General features: G+C 41.6%; 3 protein-coding genes across 2 annotated transcripts in view; 1 reads left to right on the top strand and 2 right to left on the bottom strand.

The window, feature by feature from the left end:
- LOC139548377 (zinc finger protein ZFP2-like) overlaps window positions 1-24,082 on the bottom strand; it is a 372,237-nt gene that overhangs the window by 23,112 nt on the left and 325,043 nt on the right.
- LOC139548823 (zinc finger protein 180-like) overlaps window positions 1-24,082 on the top strand; it is a 223,334-nt gene that overhangs the window by 12,108 nt on the left and 187,144 nt on the right. The gene's annotated exons all lie outside the window — the stretch shown is intronic.
- The window catches only part of LOC139549272 (zinc finger protein ZFP2-like), a 52,290-nt gene continuing 43,710 nt past the window's right edge, over window positions 15,503-24,082 (bottom strand). Inside the window, exon 2 of the mRNA XM_071359544.1 lies at window positions 15,503-16,624. Coding sequence (XP_071215645.1) covers window positions 15,933-16,624 — 692 coding nt within the window. The 3' untranslated portion in view covers window positions 15,503-15,932. The remainder of the gene's footprint in view (window positions 16,625-24,082) is intronic.

Genomic DNA, 24,082 nt, shown 5'->3' with positions numbered 1-24,082 from the left:
ATCAGGTGTGCGTCAACAATGACAAACAAAAGACAATGAATAAATTGACAAAACTGACGCATGTTGCGGGGTCAGGTCTAATCAAATCAAATGTTATTGGTCACATGGTTAGCGGATGTTAATGGTCACATACACATGGTTAGCGGATGTTAATGGTCACATACACATGGTTAGCGGATGTTAATGGTCACATACACATGGTTAGCGGATGTTATTGGTCACATGGTTAGCGGATGTTAATGGTCACATGGTTAGCGGATGTTAATGGTCACATACACATGGTTAGCGGATGTTATTGGTCACATACACATGGTTAGCGGATGTTATTGGTCACATGGTTAGCGGATGTTAATGGTCACATGGTTAGCGGATGTTAATGGTCACATGGTTAGCGGATGTTAGTGTTCACATACACATGGTTAGCAGATGTTAATGGTCACATACACATGGTTAGCAGATGTTAATGGTCACATACACATGGTTAGCGGATGTTAATGGTCACATACACATGGTTAGCGGATGTTAATGGTCACATACACATGGTTAACAGATGTTAATGCGAGTGTAGCGAAATGCTTGTGCTTCTAGTTCCGACAATGCAGTAATATCTAACAAGTAATCTAACAAATTCACAACAACTACCTTATACACACAAATGTAAGGGATGAATAATAATATGTACATATAAATACATGGATGAGCGATGGCCGTGCGTCATAGGCAGTTAGTTTGCCCCGGTGATGCGTTGTGCAGACCGGACCACCCTCTGGAGGGTCTTGCGGTTGAGGGCGGTGCACAGTTGCCATACCAGGCGGTGATACAGCCCGACAGGATGCTCTCGATTGTGCGTCTATAAAAGTTTGTGAGTGTGTTCGGTGACAAGACAAATTTCTTCATCCTCCTGAGGTTGAAGAGTCGCTATTGCGCCTTCTTCACCACACTGTCTGTGTGGGTGGACCATTTCAGTTTGTCTGTGATGTGTACGCCGAGGAACTAAAAACGGCTCAGAACTCAGGGCTCAGAACGCACCCTTGTGGGGCCCCAGTGTTGAGGATCAACGGGGTGACGATATTGTTTCCTACCTTCGCCACCTGGGGGCAGCCGGTCAGAAAGTCCAGGACCCAGTTGCACAGGGCGGGGTCGAGACCCAAGGTCTCGAGCTTAACTTCTCTAGGGTAGGGGGCAGCATTTGGAATTTTGGATGAAAAGCGTGCCCAAATTAAACTGCCTGCTACTCGGGCCCAGAAAATATGATATGCATATAACTGGTTCAATAATTACACATAATTCTTAATACTGTAGCAATTTAGTAACAGTCACATGTTCAACTATCATCAGCTGATCCAGGAAATCATTTTCTGAATGCCAGTCACATGACAAACATCACGACATGCAACAACTACCAAAGTGCTTCTTCATTCATTACTCTGGTAAGGACAGTTATGCCGTGCTCCACGTTGGATCCAACATCCCTAACAAATTGGTGTTTATAATGTGTTATTGTCTGCTTGATTTACAGTAGGGTCACGTTAGTCTGTTTGGACACGGAGATACTTAGCTCATGTGTAGAGAGAGAACTGTTCCTTGATGGATGGGCTTGTGTGAGCTATTTTCCGTTTTTCAGGACATTTAGAATGACATCACATTACAGAGTAGCCTAGTGGGATTATTCACAAAATTATCTGGTGATCAGGTTATGAAATGTCATGCAAAGACATTTTAGTTTCCATGTTTCACCTGTAAATATTAAATTATTTATAGTCATAGGTCTATGTTGTTGTTAGGTGAAGTTATGGGTCCTACAGTAGGTGTATGTTATTGTTAGGTGAAGTTATGGGTCCTACAGTAGGTCTATGTTGTTGTTAGGTGAAGTTATGGGTCCTACAGTAGGTCTATGTTGTTGTTAGGTGAAGTTATGGGTCCTACAGTAGGTGTATGTTGTTAGGTGAAGTTATGGGTCCTACAGTAGGTCTATGTTGTTGTTAAGTGAAGTTATGGGTCCTACAGTAGGTCTATGTTATTGTTAGCTGAAGTTATGGGTCCTACAGTAGGTCTATGTTGTTGTTAAGTGAAGTTATGGGTGCTACAGTAGGTCTATGTTGTTTTTAGGTGAAGTTATGGGTCCTACAGTAGGTGTATGCTGTTAGGTGAAGTTATGGGTTCTACAGTAGGTGTATGTTGTTGTTAGGTGAAGTTATGGGTCCTACAGTAGGTCTATGTTGTTAGGTGAAGTTATTGGTCCTACAGTAGGTTTATGTTGTTGTTAGGTGAAGTTATGGGTCCTACAGTAGGTGTATGTTGTTGTTAGGTGAAGTTATGGGTCCTACAGTAGGTGTATGTTGTTAGGTGAAGTTATGGGTCCTACAGTAGGTCTATGTTGTTAGGTGAAGTTATGGGTCCTACAGTAGGTCTATGTTATTGTTAGCTGAAGTTATGGGTCCTACAGTAGGTCTATGTTGTTGTTAGGTGAAGTTATGGGTCCTACAGTAGGTCTATGTTATTGTTAGGAGAAGTTATGGGTCCTACAGTAGGTCTATGTTGTTGTTCGGTGAAGTTATGGGTCCTACAGTAGGTCTATGTTGTTAGGTGAAGTTATGGGTCCTACAGTAGGTATATGTTATTGTTAGGAGAAGTTATGGGTCCTACAGTAGGTCTATGTTGTTGTTAGGTGAAGTTATGGGTCCTACAGTAGGTCTATGTTATTGTTAGGAGAAGTTATGGGTCCTACAGTAGGTCTATGTTGTTGTTCGGTGAAGTTATGGGTCCTACAGTAGGTCTATGTTGTTAGGTGAAGTTATGGGTCCTACAGTAGGTATATGTTATTGTTAGGAGAAGTTATGGGTCCTACAGTAGGTCTATCTTGTTGTTAGGTGAAGTTATGGGTCCTACAGTAGGCCTATGTTATTGTTCTTGTATTCACACCAATAATACTTTTCAATACTTTGTAGAATCACCTTTTGTAAATGACATAACCGACGTCAAGGATCGGTAGGATAGTCAGTTTTACGAGGCCATGTTTGGCAGCGTGAAGGAGGCTATAGGAAATAGGAAGCCGATTCTAGATTTAACTTTGGATTGGAGATGCTTAATGTGAGTCTGGAAGGAGAGTTTACAGTCTAACCAGACACCTAGGTATTTATAGTTGTCCACATATTCTAAGTCAGAACCGTCCAGACTAGAGGTCGACCGATTAATCGGGGCCGATTTCAAGTTTTCATAACAATCGGAAATCGGTATTTTTGGGTGCCGATTTGCAGATGGATTTTTTTATATATATATTTTTTTACACCTTTATTTAATCTTTATTTAACTAGGCAAGTCAGTTAAGAACACATTCTTATTTTCAATGACGGCCTAGGAACGGGGCAGAATGACAGATTTTTAACCTTGTCAGCTCGGGGGATACAATCTTGCAACCTTACAGTTAACTAGTCCAATGCTCTAACACCTGATTACATTGCACTCCACGAGGAGCCTGCCTGTTGGCGAATGCAGTAAGCTTAGGTAAGTTGCTAGCTAGCATTAAACTTATCTTATAAAAAACAATCAATCAATGACTGTCATTGCTCCAATGTGTACTTAACCATAAACATCAATGCCTTTCTTAAAATCAATACACAAGTATATCTTTTTAAACCTGCATATTTAGCTAATAGAAATCCAGGTTAGCAGGAAATATTAACCAGGTGAAATTGTGTCATTTCTCTTGCGTTCATTGCATGCAGAGTCAGGGTATATGCAACAGTTTGGGCCGCCTGACTCTTTGCGAACTAATTTGCCAGAATTGTACGTAATTATGACAACATTGAAGGTTGTGCAATGTAACAGTAATATTTAGACTCATAGATGCCAACCGTTAGATAAAATACGGAACGGAATAAACGTTTTGTTTTCGAGGTGATAGTTTCCGGATTAGTCAAAGGTATATGGTTTAGAGAGAAATAGTCGACGCGTTATAATTCCTGTAATAACTTTTGGCTGAATTTGAAAGGGGTTCCTTCGTTATTTTACCGTTCATGTCTTCCATAGAGAATGTCTTGATCTACTTCAAATAAGGTCTGTGCTTCGTGCAGGCTTAAACCGCCTCGACGTTTTGATACCCGTGTAAATCTCACTAGGATAAGGTAACGTTTGTCAACATATTTTCATAAATCCACTCTACAATTTGTTTTAATATCTTGGGTTATATTTAGCCAATATTGATCAGAGTTACCTTGTCCTATGGATATCTACACAGTTATAAAATTGGCACGGTGGTGTAAGCCTACACGAAACACAGACCTTATTTTAAGTGAATCTAAAAATATCCTATGCAATAAATGAAGGAACCGCTTTTTGCTAGGTGTCATGGGAATTATGACTCGCACTTTGGTTGTCAATTCTTACCATGCCCATTATTAAAATAGGATTTCCTGCATATAGAAATTAAAGTTTTTGTTTTCAACATTCATCACAGGTAACTTAAACTCTATTTTTATTCAAACAGTTGAGAGTATTTGTCTCCAAAGCAGACTCTTCAGTATCATTGTCACTTCAGAGCTGTGTGTGTGTGTGTATTTATGTATTATTTTAAGTTAAAATAAAAGTGTTCATTGTTCATTCAGTATTGTTGCAATTGTCATTATTACAAAAATGTGTGTGTGTATGATATATATATACAGTGGGGAGAACAAGTATTTGATACACTGCCGATTTTGCAGATTTTCCTACTTAAAAAGCATGTAGAGGTCTGTAATTTTTATCATAGGTACACTTCAACTGTGAGAGACGGAATCTAAAACAAAAATCCCGAAAATCACATTGTATGATTTTTAAGTAATTAATTAGCATTTTATTGCATGACATAAGTATTTGATACATCAGAAAAGCAGAACTTAATATTTGGTACAGAATCCTTTGTTTGCAATTACAGAGATCATACGTTTCCTGTAGTTCTTGACCAGGTTTGCACACACTGCAGCAGGGATTTTGGCCCACTCCTCCATACAGACCTTCTCCAGATCCTTCAGGTTTCGGGGCTGTCGCTGGGCAATACGGACTTTCAGCTCCCTCCAAAGATTTTCTATTGGGTTCAGGTCTGGAGACTGGCTAGGCCACTCCAGGACCTTGAGATACTTCTTACGGAGCCACTCCTTAGTTGCCCTGGCTGTGTGTTTCGGGTCGTTGTCATGCTGGAAGACCCAGCCACGACCCATCATCAATGCTCTTACTGAGGGAAGGAGGTTGTTGGCTAAGATCTCGCAATACATGGCCCCATCCATCCTCCCCTCAATACGGTGCAGTCGTCCTGTCCCCTTTGCAGAAAAGCATCCCCAAAGAATGATGTTTCCACCTCCATGCTTCACGGTTGGGATGGTGTTCTTGGGGTTGTACTCATCCTTCTTCTTCCTCCAAACACGGCGAGTGGAGTTTAGACCAAAAAGCTCTATTTTTGAATCATCAGACCACATGACCTTCTCCCATTCCTCCTCTGGATCATCCAGATGGTCATTGGCAAACTTCAGACGGGCCTGGACATGCGCCTGCTTGAGCAGGGGGACCTTGTGTGCGCTGCAGGATTTTAATCCATGACGGCGTAGTGTGTTACTAATGGTTTTCTTTGAGACTGTGGTCCCAGCTCTCTTCAGGTCATTGACCAGGTCCTGCCGTGTAGTTCTGGGCTGATCCCTCACCTTCCTCATGATCATTGATGCCCCACGAGGTGAGATCTTGCATGGAGCCCCAGACCGAGGGTGATTGACCATCATCTTGAACTTCTTCTATTTTCTTCTATTTTCTAATAATTGCGCCAACAGTTGTTGCCTTCTCACCAAGCTGCTTGCCTATTGTCCTGTAGCCCATCCCAGCCTTGTGCAGGTCTACAATTTTATCCCTGATGTCCTTACACAGCTCTCTGGTCTTGGCCATTGTGGAGAGGTTGGAGTCTGTTTGATTGAGTGTGTGGACAGGTGTCTTTTATACAGGTAACGAGTTCAAACAGGTGCAGTTAATACAGGTAATGAGTGGAGAACAGGAGGGCTTCTTAAAGAAAAACTAACAGGTCTGTGAGAGCCGGAATTCTTACTGGTTGGTAGGTGATCAAATACTTATGTCATGCAATAAAATGCAAATGAATTACTTAAAAATCATACAATGTGATTTTCTGGATTTTTGTTTTAGATTCCGTCTCTCACAGTTGAAGTGTACCTATGATAAAAATTACAGACCTCTACATGCTTTGTAAGTAGGAAAACCTGCAAAATCGGCAGTGTATCAAATACTTGTTCTCCCCACTGTATATGTACATATTACCTCAATTACCTCGACTAACCGGTGCCCCCGCACATTGACTCTGTACCAGTACCCCCTGTATATAGTCTCCACATTGACTCTCTACCGGTTCCCCCTGTATATAGTCTCCTTGTTGACTCTGTACCGGTAACCCCTGTATATAGTCTCCACATTGACTCTGTACCGGTACCCCCTGTATATAGTCTCCTCGTTGACTCTGTACCAGTACCCCCTGTATATAGTCTCCACATTGACTCTGTACCGGTACCCCCTGTATATAGTCTCCTCGTTGACTCTGTACCTGTACCACCTGTATATAGTCTCCACATTGACTCTGTACCGGTACCCCCTGTATATAGTCTCCACATTGACTCTGTACCAGTACCCCCTGTATATAGTCTCTACATTGACTCTGTACCGGTACCCCCTGTATATAGTCTCCACATTGACTCTGTACCAGTACCCCCTGTATATAGTCTCCACATTGACTCTGTACCGGTACCCCCTGTATATAGTCTCCACATTGACTCTGTACCGGTACCCCCTGTATATAGTCTCCACATTGACTCTGTACCAGTACCCCCTGTATATAGTCTCTACATTGACTCTGTACCAGAACCCCCTGTATATAGTCTCCACATTGACTCTGTACCGGTACCCCCTGTATATATTGTCTCCACATTGACTCTGTACCGGTACCCCCTGTATATTGTCTCCACATTGACTCTGTACCGGTACCCCCTGTATATAGTCTCCACATTGACTCTGTACCGGTACCCCCCGTATATAGTCTAGCTATTGATATTTAACTTCTGCTCTTTAATTACTTGTTCCTTTTATTTCTTATTCTTATTTGTACTTTTTAAAACGGCATTGTTGGTTAGGGGCTTGTAAGTCAGCATTTCACTCTAAGGATTCACTGTAAGCATTTCACTACACCTGTTTGATTCGGCGCATGTGACTAATACAATTTGATTTGATAGACTCATAGTACAGAATGAATGACTGACTGCCCAGTTCAACATCAGTTCACTGTCTCACCTCATACTATATTGGAGCAGCAGCAGCTGACTGCCCAGTTCAACATCAGTTCACCGTCTCACCTCATACTGTATTGGAGCAGCAGCTGACTTGATCGTTGATGCTAATCATCATGTTTGAATCTGAGAGTAAATAGAGCCGACTACAACTCTAAAAATGAAGGGTTCAACTGGAGTTGTTCTCAGATCCCCTAAGAACCGTAGGGTTCTTGGTCAATGAAAAACAGCCCCAAAAGGTTCTTCAAAGAACTTGTTAGAAGGTGGGTTCATCGAGGAACCTCCGTTGTTGCTGGACTTCTTCCGGGAACTTCGCAATTACAACTGAAAGCGATGGTGACAAGTTTGGATGTGACAACAGTTAAAAAAGGTTAAGTTGGGTTGATGTTTGGCTCTGAATACGTATCGAAATAATTTATTATAATAATATAACATACTAATAATGAATAACGAAGACAATGATGGTTTTCTGTGAATATCTTCCATAACGTTACTATAGCTAATTACCGTAAATATTAGAAAAACGGTTTTGACCGTCGGCGTTGTATGAGCTACAGTACAGTACCGTTATCTAGCTAGCTAACGTTATGTCCTAACTAGGCACAACTAGGTTTGGATTATTTCCTGAACTATATTCTTTCACATATATTGTATATCGTTTCCATAAAGCCAACATGGCTTTACACTCATTAACGTAAGTTTCCAATCTAGAGCAGTTCTCACTTTTGTGATAATGAACTAGCTAACGTTAACTAACTAACTAAGGACGGTGACCTGTCCAGACGAGATGTTACAACGAACTGAATCGTCAATGGAGGTCTTCCTCTTTATATAGCCTGCTACAGCATGCAATACTATTAACTCACAAGGGGGCATAACGTTACATGTACAATACTATCCCATTTTGGAAACGTTACATGGACAATACTATCCCATTTTGGAAACGTTACATGGACAATACTATCCCATTTTGGAAACGTTATATGTACAATACTATCCCATTTTGGAAACGTTACATGTACAATACTATCCCATTTTGGAAACGTTACATGGACAATACTATCCCATTTTGGAAACGTTACATGTACAATATTATCCCGTTTTGGAAAGTTACATGGACCATACTATCCCGTTTTGGAAACGTTACATGTACAATACTATCCCATTTTGGAAACGTTACATGTACAATACTATCCCATTTTGGAAACGGTACATGTCCGCCCCCTTGTGGAGGGAAATTAATATCTTAGATGGTAGCTGTAGATGGGATTCAAATGCATAATGGTATTAATACAGTGTCTAGACTACCTCTTTTGTATAAATGCCGTTCACAATCCAATAACAGTATTGCCACGCAGCAAAATGTTGCGTATAAACTTTCAAGTCAGCCTGATTAAAATATTGAACAATTTGTGAACAAAGATATCTTGAAATGTGATATTAGGCGTGTATGGCAGTACTGTTACTGTATGGCAGTACTGTTACTGTATGGCAGTACTGTATTGGCTAGTGCTTCTCCAATATGTTCTTCTATTTTACATTACATTGTATGTCGATGCCATTTATCTTTCAATATGTATTTAATATATATATATGTTTTAATGCTTGTAAGACTATTCTTTGACACATTTTCTCTTCCTTTTAAATTCTTATAGGACAGAACATGGACACAATGCAATTGGGATCAAGAAGAAGGTACAGATCTGTTGTAGGACAGCTGCATTTGAAGTGTACATTTAACCTACATAGCAGTCAATACAAACTGACATCTATTAGCATACAAATGTGTGCAAATGATCTTTTCAGATCTTCTCAGAAATGAATCAAGTCCATGGAATGGATATAGACAAAAAATATAATTCAAGGACTATCAGAGGTAGAGAGGCGAGGCAGGGGTGAGGACATCATCCTGCTATTTTGACAGTCCCTGAAGGACAATACAGAAGAGGTATTTGCTCTTATTCCTTCCCTTTCTCTAATTTATTTTGTAATAAAATTAGCAAGTGTAGTAAGATCATTGCTTTACTTTACTAGGACTGGAGACCACAGCAGTGATTCTGCTCTTGCCCTACCTCTTCAATGAGGACCCGAGTGGCCTTTATGTCCGTGACAAGGTATGCCTATGCACCAATCATCTGTTTCTTCATTAACATAGGTGTGCATGCTTATATAAAACTACAGCTGAACATTTGTTCTGTTCTTTGTTAATTGTATGTGTATTAATCTTTTCTTACTTTTGTTGACACAGATTTCACCGCTCTTCACTCCTTTACTGCACATCGGTGGAAATCCATTTCACCATGAGAGTGAAATCCCGCTGGCCTTTGATGGGGAGAACATCCACGCCCTCGAGGACGTCCCCATGGGCCTTGGGGCTCTGCTAGGGCTGAATTTTTTATTTTCCCTTAAATTTCCCCAAAATGTCAGAAAAACACTTATGTTATTAAGTTACTGTGTTCTGGGGAGAAGAGAAGTTGGGGTGAAGTTACCAGGGCCGGTCATAAAGATGGAAAACTTCCTAACATAACTAAGTGGATACGATATACACACTAAAGCTGAAAAATCTGTATTTAGCATCAAGTCTACAATATTGTTAGTTTACCTATGATTCATTTTTTATGTATGTTGTTTTATTGTACATCGTTATTTTATATATTTTAAATGTCATGAAAAGCACTATGCAAAGTAAATGTATTATTTATTATGGTCTGACATGTTTGCAGAAATGTTGCAATTTTGTAATGTGTTTTATTTGGTAAATTGTTTTGTAAATATTAATTCACATTTGTGGTGCCACTAAAAAAACAATTAATTAATTAAATCAATATTGTCAATATTATTATTAAAATATGTTTTTATAATGGAGGGAGGGTGGACAGGGAGTTAAAAAAATGAACCCCAAAAGGTTCTTTGGAGGAGCCATGATAAAGGATACTCCAGGAACCTTTACTTTTTAGAGTGTATATTGATAAAAGTCACCTTGTCCGAGAGACATTTACATAGTTATACACAAGCCAATTTGGGATGACTATTTTAGGGCAAAATAGCGGCCACAACAGACAGACCTGATATCGCCTATAATTCGACGTCCTTGGACGTCATGTGCTGAGTGGGTATGACCAAATGATTCTATTTAGCTGCACTTTGTATTACATTTTTACACTATAATAAATGTTTCTGATGCCACATAGCCCGTTTTCAAAGGGAGTGGTTGGTTTTTCCGTGCAGTCGCTATTTAGCTTTTTGTCTGAAAGTATTTTCTTTACTGCGATACCAACTCCAGTCAGCAGATGGCGATGTGCGTCTTTCAGGTGATTCTGCCACTGTGACGTATAATCTAGTGGACGGGACGCTTCTTCAACATCAACAGTTAGTCAGACACCTTGTTTCACTCTAACTTTATGGAAAAAGGTTTAATTAATAAATCTAGCAACTCCTCTCATACTGGGAATAATTACAGGTGCACCTTACTAGATTATACTATATCATACATGGTCTTAACTAGTAAACACAGATTCTAGTTTTCATCCAGTTCACATAGATAGCTGGCTTGGCCCTCTTCACACCTCCAAGGTGTACCCTCACCCCTCACACAGGAATAAACACTCAGAGCCTATTGCCTCAGCCCTTTTCACGCCTCCAAGGTGCCCCCCTCACAGAGGAATACACACTCAGAGCCTACGAGGCTTTTATAAAAACTCTGCTGGTTTCACTCACCTTTTTCTTTTTTTTAAACTACGTTTGAGATGTGGTATCCACTCGGTTCGCTGCCTCTCAGATCAAAAGGTGGGTCCATCTGCTCCGTTCCCGAAGTGTGGTCTCCCTAAGATCCCAAGTTAGAGGGATCCCTCGTGCACCATTTACCCAGGTCGTCAGGAGCGGTCACCAAGTGAAGATTAACATCCCCAAATGTGGTTAATTTCTTTAATATCAGAGGAGAGAAACTTACCACACAAGTCAGAGTTATTCTTAAACTAAATCTTTATTCACTTAATAATAAGAGAGCAGGTCAATACAACGTACACATATAAAGTGAATCAATTGAGTGCTCTACGATAATGATGGCTGGTCAATGATTCACCCCCAGATGATTCGTTGAGAGCCACGATACAAAAGTACAAAGGTCTTTTACAGCCAAGATACACACCTTTCAACCTACATGACGAACAACAGATGTATAGAACGGGTCACAAGGTTAAGATTTGTATGAAAGATACTTATAATTCACAGCAGACAGTATCTGCTGTAAAAACAGTCCTCTTTGTGTAGAGACCAGGGTCTGGCCCTGGGGTCATCTCTCCCTGGTACCATATAGAACAGAAACATTAACTCATGCTCTGGAATGCGGTCTCTTTTGGTTTTAATCACCCAAAAGACATTGTAAATCTCCTGTCAGTGTTTTCTCCCAGAAGCCCATCCTCAGTAGAACACACAGATACAATAGTTCTAAGAACCCTCTATTCTGTTGCATAAAACAACCATTTGATGCAATAAAAGTATTATAACATAATGTTGCAGTTTTGCTCTCAGTGTCCACTGAAAATTGACTAGTAACAACAACTGGGACATAAAAGACACCCACAATGAGACCCACTAAATCTGCCCAAGAAGAGAAAAACTAAAGAACAACCCACACCAAACTTAAAGACAGGAAGACCCAGTCCCCAATGTCATGCTATAGTACATTTGGGTTGGCACATCTGAGAATGAACCCTGATATTCTAAAAGAAGGGCAACAACGTCAATATATTTATAATAATTTATAATTATACCCGAAAATTGTCAGTTGATTACTTAAATAATTATGATTACTAAATGTTACATGAATTGGAAATATGAAATATCAAAACCAAATGTTTGTTCATATGTATTGTATGTATAATATAGAACATAAAGTAATATGTATAAATTACTGATATCGATTAGGGGGGAAATCAGGATGTATGTGCTGTTGAAACACAACTAAAAAAACAAATGGAAATGGGAGATATCTTTCACCTCACTGATTAGAGGGCAACCTGCAGAAGACAGTCAGCTACATTTGGAGTGATGCATTTACATTTAGGGGTCGCTAAACAAAGGAACGCAACACTTATTTGTCATCACTCATCGATATCACGTTGAAATCAATTGTGTGACAGAAGGGAGATGAGGTTGCACGTCCTGTTAAAACTAACAGCTCAAAAAACCACACGGAATCTGGGAGTAATGTGTACATCACTGGTTAGAGGACAATTTGTAGAAAACAGTTGGCTACATTTAGAAGTGTTGCATTTTGATTCAAGTGGGTCACCAACGTGGTAAGTGTAACAAAAGCTCTTTTTGTGTTAGTCACTTTTTGTTAAATCACATAAATAGTACTCTTTTCATTCAGAGCCTGGATTTTTCCCCCTGAGGCTAATATCCATATCACGCTGAAATCAATTCAATTAGGGTTCTACATTGTGAAACTCCTTAAAATACTCATAGTACAATGTTAAAACATTCTACATTGTGACATTAATTCACACCATAGTACCCTCCAAACATAATTAACACCATGGTACCCTCCAAACTCGTCATCAAGCTCGAGACCCTGGGTCTCGACCCCGCCCTGTGCAACTGGGTCCTGGACTTCCTGACGGGCCGCCCCCAGGTGGTAAGGGTAGGTAACATCTCCACCCCGCTGATCCTCAACACTGGGGCCCCACAAGGGTGCGTTCTGAGCCCTCTCCTGTACTCCCTGTTCACCCACGACTGTGTGGCCATGCACGCCTCCAACTCAATCATCAAGTTTGCGGATGACACTACAGTGGTAGGCTTGATTACCAACAACGACGAGACGGCCTACAGGGAGGAGGTGAGGGCCCTCGGAGTGTGGTGTCAGGAAAATAACCTCACACTCAACGTCAACAAAACAAAGGAGATGATTGTGGACTTCAGGAAACAGCAGAGGGAGCACCCCTCTATCCACATCGACGGGTCAGTAGTGGAGAAGGTGGAAAGTTTTAAGTTCCTCGGTGTACACATCACGGACAAACTGAATTGGTCCACCCACACAGACAGCGTTGTGAAGAAGGCGCAGCAGCGCCTCTTCAACCTCAGGAGGCTGAAGAAATTCGGCTTGTCACCAAAAGCACTCACAAACTTCTACAGATGCACAATCGAGAGCATCCTGTCGGGCTGTATCACCGCCTGGTACGGCAACTGCTCCGCCCACAACCGTAAGGCTCTCCAGAGGGTAGTGAGGTCTGCACAACGCATCACCGGGGGCAAACTACCTGCCCTCCAGGACACATACACCACCCGATGTCACAGGAAGGACATAAAGATCATCAAGGACAACAACCACCCAAGCCACTGCCTGTTCACCCCGCTATCATCCAGAAGGCGAGGTCAGTACAGGTGCATCAAAGCAGGGACCGAGTGACTGAAAAACAGCTTCTATCTCAAGGCCATCAGACTGTTAAACAGCCACCACTAACATTTAGCGGCCGCTGCCAACATACTGACTCAACTCCAGCCACTTTAATAATGGGAATTGATGGAAATGATGTAAAAATGCATCACTAGCCACTTTAAACAATGCCACTTAATATAATGTTTACATACCCTACATTACTCATCTCATATGTATATACTGTATATATCATCTACTGCATCTTGCCATCTTTATGTAATACATGTATCACTAGCCACTTTAAACTATGCCACTTTATGTTTACATACCCTACATTACTCATCTCATATGTACAGTGGGGAGAACAAGTATTTGATACACTGCCGATTTTGCAGGTTTTCCTACTTACAAAGCATGTAGAGGTCTGTAATTTTTATCACAGGTACACTTCAACTGTGAGAGACGGAATCTAAAACAAAAATCCAGAAAATCACATTGTATGATTTTTAAGTAATTAATTTGCATTTTATTGCATGACATAAGTATTTGATACATCAGAAAAGCAGAACTTAATATTTGGTACAGAAACCTTTGTTTGCAATTACAGAGATCATACGTTTCCTGTAGTTCTTGACCAGGTTTGCACACACTGCAGCAGGGATTTTGGCCCACTCCTCCATACAGACCTTCTCCAGATCCTTCAGGTTTCGGGGCTGTCGCTGGGCAATACGGACTTTCAGCTCCCTCCAAAGATTTTCTATTGGGTTCAGGTCTGGAGACTGGCTAGGCCACTCCAGGACCTTGAGATGCTTCTTACGGAGCCACTCCTTAGTTGCCCTGGCTGTGTGTTTCGGGTCGTTGTCATGCTGGAAGACACAGCCACGACCTATCTTCAATGCTCTTACTGAGGGAAGGAGGTTGTTGGCCAAGATCTCGCGATGCATGGCCCCATCCATCCTCCCCTCAATACGGTGCAGTCATCCTGTCCCCTTTGCAGAAAAGCATCCCCAAAGAATGATGTTTCCACCTCCAAGCTTCACGGTTAGGATGGTGTTCTTGGGGTTGTACTAATCCTTCTTCTTCCTCCAAACACGGCGAGTGGAGTTTAGACCAAAAAGCTCTATTTTTGTCTCATCAGACCACATGACCTTCTCCAATTCCTCCTCTGGATCATCCAGATGGTCATTGGCAAACTTCAGACGGGCCTGGACATGCGCTGGCTTGAGCAGGGGGACCTTGCGTGCGCTGCAGGATTTTAATCCATGACGGCGTAGTGTGTTACTAATGGTTTTCTTTGAGACTGTGGTCCCAGCTCTCTTCAGGTCATTAACCAGGTCCTGCCGTGTAGTTCTGGGCTGATCCCTCACCTTCCTCATGATCATTGATGCCCCACGAGGTGAGATCTTGCATGGAGCCCCAGACCGAGGGTGATTGACCGTCATCTTGAACTTCTTCCATTTTCTAATAATTGCGCCAACAGTTGTTGCCTTCTCACCAAGCTGCTTACCTATTGTCCTGTAGCCCATCCCAGCCTTGTGCAGGTCTACAATTTTATCCCTGATGTCCTTACACAGCTCTCTGGTCTTGGCCATTGTGGAGAGGTTGGAGTCTGTTTGATTGAGTGGGTGGACAGGTGTCTTTTATACAGGTAACGAGTTCAAACAGGTGCAGTTAATACAGGTAATGAGTGGAGAACAGGAGGGCTTCTTAAAGAAAAACTAACAGGTCTGTGAGAGCCGGAATTCTTACTGGTTGGTAGGTGATCAAATACTTATGTCATGCAATAAAATGCGAATTAATTACTTAAAAATCATACAATGTGATTTTCTGGATTTTTGTTTTAAATTCCGTCTCTCACAGTTGAAGTGTACCTATGATAAAAATTACAGACCTCTACATGCTTTGTAAGTAGGAAAACCTGCAAAATCGGCAGTGTATCAAATACTTGTTCTCCCCACTGTATATACTGTACTCTATACCATCTACTGCATCTTGCCTATGCCGTTCTGTACCATCACTCATTCATATATCTTTATGTACATATTCTTTATCCCTTTACACTTGTGTGTATAAGGTAGTAGTTGTGGAATTGTTAGGTTAGATTACTTGTTGGTTATTACTGCATTGTCGGAACTAGAAGCACAAGCATTTCGCTACACTCGCATTAACATCTGCTAACCATGTGTATGTGACAAATAACATTTGATTTGATTTGGGATTTGATTTGATATCACAAAATAACTCCTTCATGTATGTATTTTCTGATGTTTGATCAGACCTCTTTTATCAGAGTATCTCTTGTCACACTGAACACAGCTATAAGATTTCTCTCCTGTGTGTGTTCTTTGGTGTGATATCAGGCTGGTTGACTGAGTAAAACTCTTCCCACATTGCCCACAGCTATAAGGTTTCTCTCCTGTGTGTGTTCTCTGGTGTACAGTCAGATGGCTAGATGTAGTAAAACTCTTCCCACATTGACCACAGCTATAAGGTTTCTCTCCTGTGTGTGTTCTCTGGTGTAGAGTCAGATTGCTAGATGTAGTAAAACTCTTTCCACATTGATCACAACTAAAAGGTTTCTCTCCTGTGTGTGTTCTCTGGTGCACTGTCAGATCGCTAGATTGAACAAAACGCTTCCCACATTGATCACAGATAAAAGGTTTCTCTCCTGTGTGTGTTCTCTGGTGTACAGTAAGATGGCTAGATGTAGTAAAACTCATCCCACATTGAGTACAGCTATAAGGTTTCTCTCCTGTGTGTATTCTCTGATGAATGCCTGATGAGGTGATTCTCTTCCCACAATCAGAGCAGCAGTGAGGGTTCTTCCCTGTGGATCTCTGCTGGTGTTTCTTGAGGTGTTCTGACCTGGAGAGACTCTTCTCTGCCTCATGAGGTTGTTGAGGCTCCGCAAAGGAACCACAATAGTCGCGTCTCTCTCCTGTGTGAACGACAAAGTGTGACCGATGGTTAAAGGCCAACAGCAGAAATTCACTGTAAAAGGTGATGCCAACAGAGTAGCCATGATGTTGTACAACAATTGACGTCTGTAATAAATGTTCAAATTATTTGACAATTGTCTTAAAATGAGCAACAATAGTCATATTTTGTCTTGTTTTCACATTAGTAGTAACATCGATGATTGTAGGCTAGAAATAAGTTATTCATGTTGTTGAAATCCTAAGCAGTGTGCCAGACGACCTTTGGACTCCAATATAGGCCCCTTTCTGTGTTTAATAAAATTGAGGTACGAGGGCGATGGACACATAATTTCAATGCATAAACTCCTCCCTGCTAATGAGGACACTGATAGCCACTAGCACAGTCAGTGTAGTCAGCTCAGCTATCCCCATTGAGACCGTGTCTGTGCCTCGACCTAGGTTGGGCAAAACTAAACATGGCGGTGTTCGCCTTAGCAATCTCACTAGAATAAAGACCTCCTCCATTCCTGCCATTATTTAAAGCGATTGTGATACCTCACATCTCAAAATAGGGCTACTCAATGTTAGATCCCTCGCATCAAAGGCTGTTATAGTCAATGAACTAATCACTGATCATAATCTTGATGTGATTGGCCTGACTGAAACATGGCTTAAGCCTGATGAATTTACTGTGTTAAATGAGGCCTCACCTCCTGGTTACACTAGTGACCATATCCCCCGCGCATCCCGCAAAGGCGGAGGTGTTGCTAACATTTACGATAGCAAATTTAAAAATTTACAAAAAATAAATAAACGTTTGTCTTTTGACCTTCTAGTCATGAAATCTATGCAGCCTACTCAATCACTTTTTATAGCTACTGTTTACAGGCCTCCTGGGCCATATACAGCGTTCCTCACTGAGTTCCCTGAATTCCTATCGGACCTTGTAGCCATGGCAGATAATATTCACATTTTTGGTGACTTTAATATTCACATGGAAAAGTCCACAGTCCCACTCCAAAAGGCTTTCGGAGCCATCATCGACTCAGTGGGGTTTGTCCAACATGTCTCCGGACTTACTCACTGCCACAGTCATACTCTGGACCTAGTTTTGTCCCATGGAATAAATGTTGTAGATCTTAATGTTTTTCTTCATAATCCTGGACTATCGGACCACCATTTTATTACGTTTGCAATCGCAACAAATAATCTGCTCAGACCCCAACCAAGGAGCATCAAAAGTCGTGCTATAAATTCTCAGACAACACAAAAATTCCTTGATGCCCTTCCAGACTCCTTCTGCCTACCCAAGGACGTCAGAGGACAAAAATCAGTTAACCACCTAACTGAGGAACTCAATTTAACCTTGTGCAATACCCTAGATGCAGTTGCACCCCTAAAAACAAAAAACATTTGTCATAAGAAACTAGCTCCCTGGTATACAGAAAATACCCGAGCTCTGAAGCAAGCTTCCAGAAAATTGGAACGGAAATGGCGCCACACCAAACTGGAAGTCTTCCGACTAGCTTGGAAAGACAGTACCGTGCAGTATCGAAGAGCCCTCACTGCTGCTCGATCATCCTATTTTTCCAACTTAATTGAGGAAAATAAGAACAATCCAAAATGTATTTTTGATATTGTTGCAAAGCTAACTAAAAAGCAGCATTCCCCAAGAGAGGATGGCTTTCACTTCACCAGTCATAAATTCATGAACTTCTTTGAGGAAAAGATCATGATCATTAGAAAGCAAATTACGGACTCCTCTTTAAATCTGCGTATTCCTCCAGGGCTTAGCTGTCCTGGATCTGCACAGCTCTGCCAGGGCCTGGGATCGGGAGAGACACTTAAGTGTTTTGGTACTATATCTCTTGACACAATGATGAAAATAATCATGGCCTCTAAACCTTCAAGCTGCATACTGGATCCTATTCCTACTAAACTACTGAAAGAGCTGCTTCCTGTGCTTGGCCCTCCTATGTTGAACATAATAAACGGCTCTCTATCCAACGGATGTGTACCAAACTCACTAAAAGTGGCAGTAATAAAGCCTCTCTTGAAAAAGCCAAACCTTGACCCGGAAAATATAAAAAACTATCGGCCTATATCGAATCTTCCATTCCTCTCAAAAATTTTAGAAAAAGCTGTTGCGCAGCAACTCACTGCCTTCCTGAAGACAAACAATGTATACGAAATGCTTCAGTCTGGTTTTAGACCCCATCATAGCACTGAGACTGCACTTGTAAAGGTGGTAAATGACCTTTTAATGGCGTCAGACCGAGGCTCTGCATCTGTCCTCGTGCTACTAGACCTTAGTGCTGCCTTTGACACCATCGATCACCACATTCTTTTGGAGAGACTGGAAACCCAAATTGGTCTACACGGACAAGTTCTGGCCTGGTTTAGATCTTATCTGTCGGAAAAATATCAGTTTGTCTCTGTGAATGGTTTGTCCTCTGACAAATCAACTGTACATTTCGGTGTTCCTCAAGGTTCCGTTTTAGGACCACTATTGTTTTCACTATATATTTTACCTCTTGGGGATGTCATTCGAAAACATAATGTTAACTTTCACTGCTATGCGGATGACACACAGCTGTACATTTCAATGAAACATGGTGAAGCCCCAAAATTGCCCTCGCTAGAAGCCTGTGTTTCAGACATAAGGAAGTGGATGGCTGAAAACGTTCTACTTCTAAACTCGGACAAAACAGAGATGCTTGTTCTAGGTCCCAAGAAACAAAGAGATCTTCTGTTAAATCTGACAATTAATCTTGATGGTTGTAAAGTCGTCTCAAATAAAACTGTGAAGGACCTCGGCGTTACTCTTGACCCTGATCTCTCTCTTTTGACGAACATATCAAGACTGTTTCAAGGACAGCTTTTTTCCATCTACGTAACATTGCAAAAATCAGAAATTTTCTGTCCAAAAATGATGCAGAAAAATTAATCCATGCATTTGTTACTTCTAGGTTAGACTACTGCAATGCTCTACTTTCCGGCTACCCGGATAAAGCACTAAATACACTTCAGTTAGTGCTAAATACGGCTGCTAGAATCCTGACTAGAACCAAGAAATTTGATCATATTACTCCAGTGCTAGCTTCCCTACACTGGCTTCCTGTTAAGGCAAGGGCTGATTTCAAGGTTTTACTGCTAACCTTTTCTCAATAGGGGGTGCTGTTTTCACTTTGTAAAAATTTAGTTCCCAAATTAAACTGCCTCGTACTCAATTCTTGCTCGTACAATATGCATATTATTATTACTATTGGATAGAAAACATAGTTTCTAAAACCGTTTGAATTATATCTGTGAGTAAAACAGAACTCAAGTTGGAGCAAACTTCCTGTGAGGAAGTGAGAAATCTGAAATCAGGCAGGCTGTTCTAGGGTCCGTTTATTAATTTGCATGTCTTCTATTGGTCGACATGCACTGCATACGCCTTCCCCTAGATGTCAGCAAATAGTGATAATTGGAATGGAGTTGCTAGGCAGATCTGAGGCCATATAAGGGCTCTTGGAACCGGGGGTGCACTCTTTTCAACATTCGCCATGACGCAAGACAGACCTCATGATGGCGTTCTGGAAAGCTCCCGTTATAGGCCTTAGATATATCCGGCTCTGATTTTATTCGATATAGGTGTTAAGAACGTCATAATGTAGTTATTTTAAACCTAGTTATATCATTTTATATCAGTATATTGCGATTTTCTGAATTTCTTTGTGCTGCGTTATAGTGAGTTGGGCACGTCTTCGCCACATGGCTAATGTTTACTGCTAATTCCAAAGTTGAAGGCGACAATCTACAACCGAGCAACGATTCTGCTGGACAAAGGACAACTTGCCCAAGATTCTGATGAAAGCTCATCAAAAAGTAAGAACTATTTATGATGTTAATTCGTTGTTCTGTTGAAAAATGTAAAACTCCTATTCCGCCATTATTTCGGTGCGGTCTCGCTTTAACGCACGCTGTATGTCGTAGTAACGTTAATTTTAAAAATCTAACACAGCGGTTGCATTAAGAACTAATGTATCTTTCATTTGCTGTCCAACCTGTATTTTTTTGTCAAGTTTATGATTAGTTAATGATTAGATTAGGTGCCTCTCCCAAGATTTCTCCCGACATTTTGTTGGCAGCTTGGCTACTACTCTCATTGTATAACCACGATTTGTGCCGCTAAATATGCACATTTTCGAACAAACTCTATATGTATTGTGTAATATGATGTTATAGGACTGTCATCTGAAGACGTTTGAGAAGGTTAGTGAAAAAATTAATATATTTTGCTGGTTTATTCGTTATCGCTATTGTTAGCTTGAATCAATGCTGTTGTGTGGTTGGCTATTGTAGTAAGCTAATATAATGCTATATTGTGTTTTCGCTGTAAAACACTTAAAAAATCTGAAATATTGGCTGGATTCACAAGATCTTTGTCTTTCATTTGCTGTACGCTGTGTATTTCTCATAAATGTTTTATGATGAGTATTTAGGTAATTCACGTTGGTCTCTGTAGTTATTCTAGTTGCTTTGGTGAGAGTTGTGATGGTGGCTGCAATGTAAAACTATGATTTATACCTAAAAATATGCACATGTTTCTAACAAAACATATGCTATACAAAAAATATGTTATCAGACTGTCATCTGATGAAGTTGTTTCTTGGTTAGTGACTATTTTTATCTTTATTTGGTCGAAATTGTGATAACTACTCATGCAGGGAAAAAATGGTGGGAAAAAAAAGTTGTGTCCTTTGCTATCGTGGTTAGCTAATAGAAATACATATTGTGTCTTCCCTGTAAAACATTTTAAAATCAGAAATGATGGCTGGATTCACAAGATGTGTATCTTTCATCTGGTGTCTTGGACTTGTGATTTAATGATATTTAGATGCTAGTATTTACTTGTGACGCTATGCTAGGCTATGCTAGTCAGCTTTTTTACTGATGGGGGTGCTCCCGGATCCGGGATTGTGTGCAAGTAGAAGTTAACCTATAAAGCGTGACATGGGCTTGCTCCTACCTATCTTTGCGAGTTGGTCCTGCCGTACATACCTACACGTACACTACGGTCACAAGACGCAGGCCTCCTAATTGTCCCTAGAATTTCTAAGCAAACAGCTGGAGGCAGGGCTTTCTCCCATAGATCTCCATTTTTATGGAATGGTCTGCCTACCCATGTGAGAGACGCAGACTCAGTCTCAACCTTTAAGTCTTTACTGAAGACGTATCTCTTCAGTAGGTCATATGATTGAGTGTAGTCTGGCCCAGGAGTGTGAAGGTGAACGGAAAGGCTCTGGAGAAACGAACCGCCCTTGCTGTCTCTGCCTGGCCGGTTCCCTCTCTCCACTGGGATTCTCTGCCTCTAACCCTATTACAGGGGCTGAGTCACTGGCTTACTGGTGCTCTTTCATGCCGCCCCTAGGAGGGGTGCGTCACTTGAGTGGGTTGAGTTACTGTCGTGATCTTCCTGTCTGGGTTGGCGCCCCCCCTTGGTTTGTGCCGTGGCGGAGATCTTTGTGGGCTATACTCGGCCTTGTCTCAGGATTGTAAGTTGGTGGTTGAAGATATCCCTCTAGTGGTGCGGGGGCTGTGCTTTGGCAAAGTGGGTGGGGTTATATCCTTCCTGTTTGGCCCTGTCCGGGGGTTTCTTTGGATGGGGCCACAGTGTCTCCTGACCCCTCCTGTCTCAGCCTCCAGCATTTATGCTGCAGTAGTTTGTGTCGGGGGGCTAGGGTCAGTTGGTTATATCTGGAGTACTTCTCCTGTCTAATCCAGTGTCCTGTGTGAATTTAAGTATGCTCTCTCTAATTCTCTCCTTCTCTCTTTCTTTCTCTCTCTCGGAGGACCTGAGCCCTAGGACCATACGTCAGGACTACCGGGCATGATGACTCCTTGCTGTCCCCAGTCCACCTGGCCTTGCTGCTGTTCCAGTTTCAACTGTTCTGCCTGCGGTTATGGAACCCCTGCCTGTCCCAGACCTGCTGTTTTCAACTCTTAATGATCGACTATGAAAAGCCAACTGACATTTATTCCTGATTATTATTTATGAACATTTTGAACATCTTGGCTCTCTCTAATTCTCTCCTTCTCTCTTTCTTTCTCTCTCTCTCTCGGAGGACCTGAGCCGTAGGACCATACGTCAGGACTGTCGGGCATTATGACTCCTTGCTGTCCCCAGTCCACCTGGCCTTGCTGTTGTTCCAGTTTCAACTGTTCTGCCTGCGGTTATGGAACCCCTACCTGTCCCAGACCTGCTGTTTTCAAACTCTTAATGATCGGCTATGAAAAGCCAACTGACATTTATTCCTGATTATTATTTGACCATGCTTGTCATTTATGAACATTTTGACCATCTTGGCCATGTTCTGTTATAATCTCCACCCGGCACAGCCAGAAGAGGACTGGCCACCCCTCATAGCCTGGTTCCTCTCTAGGTTTCTTCCTAGGTTTTGGCCTTTCTAGGGAGTTTTTCCTAGCCACCGTGCTTCTACACCTGCATTGCTTGCTGTTTGGTGTTTTAGGCTGGGTTTCTGTACAGCACTTCGAGATATTAGCTGATGTACGAAGGGCTATATAAAATAAACTTGATTTGATTTAGTTTTACTAGCGTTTAAGAGCAGTTGGAGGCCACGGATGGAGTGTTGTATGGCATTGAAGCACGTTTGGAGGTTTGTTAACACAGTGTCCAAAGAAGGGCCAGATGTATACCGAATGGTGTCGTCTGCGTAGAGGTGGATCAAGGAATCACCCGCAGCAAGAGCAATATCGTTGGTATATACAGACAAAGGAGTCGGTCCGAGAATTGAACCCTGTGCTACCTCCATAGAGACTGCCAGAGGTCCGGACAACAGGTCCTCCGATTTGACACACTGAACTCTGTCTGAGAAGTAGTTGGTGAACCAGGCGAGTCAGTCATTTTAGAAACCAAGGCTATTGAGGCTGCCGATAAGAATACGGTGATTGACAGAGTCGAAAGCCTTGGCCAGGTCAATGAAGACGGCTGCACAGTACTGTCTTTTATCGATGGTGGTTATGATATTGTTTAATACCTTGAGCGTGGCTGAGGTGCACCCGTGACCAGCTCGGAAACTGGATTGCACAGCGGAGAAGGTACAGTGGGATTCAAAATGGTCAGTGATCTGTTTGTTAACTTGACTTTCGAAGACTTTAGAATGGCAGGGCAGGATGGATATAGGTCTGTAATAGTTTGGGTCTAGAGTGTCACCCCCTTTGAAGAGGGGGATGACAGCGGCAGCTTTCCAATCTTTAGGAATCTTGTTCTCCATGGACTTCACAGTGTCCCAAACTTTTTGGAGTTAGAGCTACAGGATGCAAATTTCTGTTTGAAAAAGCTAGCCTTTGCTTTCCTAACTGACTGTGTGTATTGGTTCCTGACTTCTCTGAAAAGTTGCATATCGCAGGGACTATTCGATGTTAGTGCAGTACGCCACAGGATGTTTTTGTGCTGGTCAAGGGCAGTCAGG

The sequence above is a fragment of the Salvelinus alpinus genome, chromosome 2 (assembly GCF_045679555.1).
Source record: "Salvelinus alpinus chromosome 2, SLU_Salpinus.1, whole genome shotgun sequence".
NCBI lineage: Eukaryota > Metazoa > Chordata > Actinopteri > Salmoniformes > Salmonidae > Salvelinus > Salvelinus alpinus.
The sequence above is the reverse complement of the archived record's forward strand: the minus strand, read 5'-3'. Positions and strand labels throughout refer to the sequence as shown.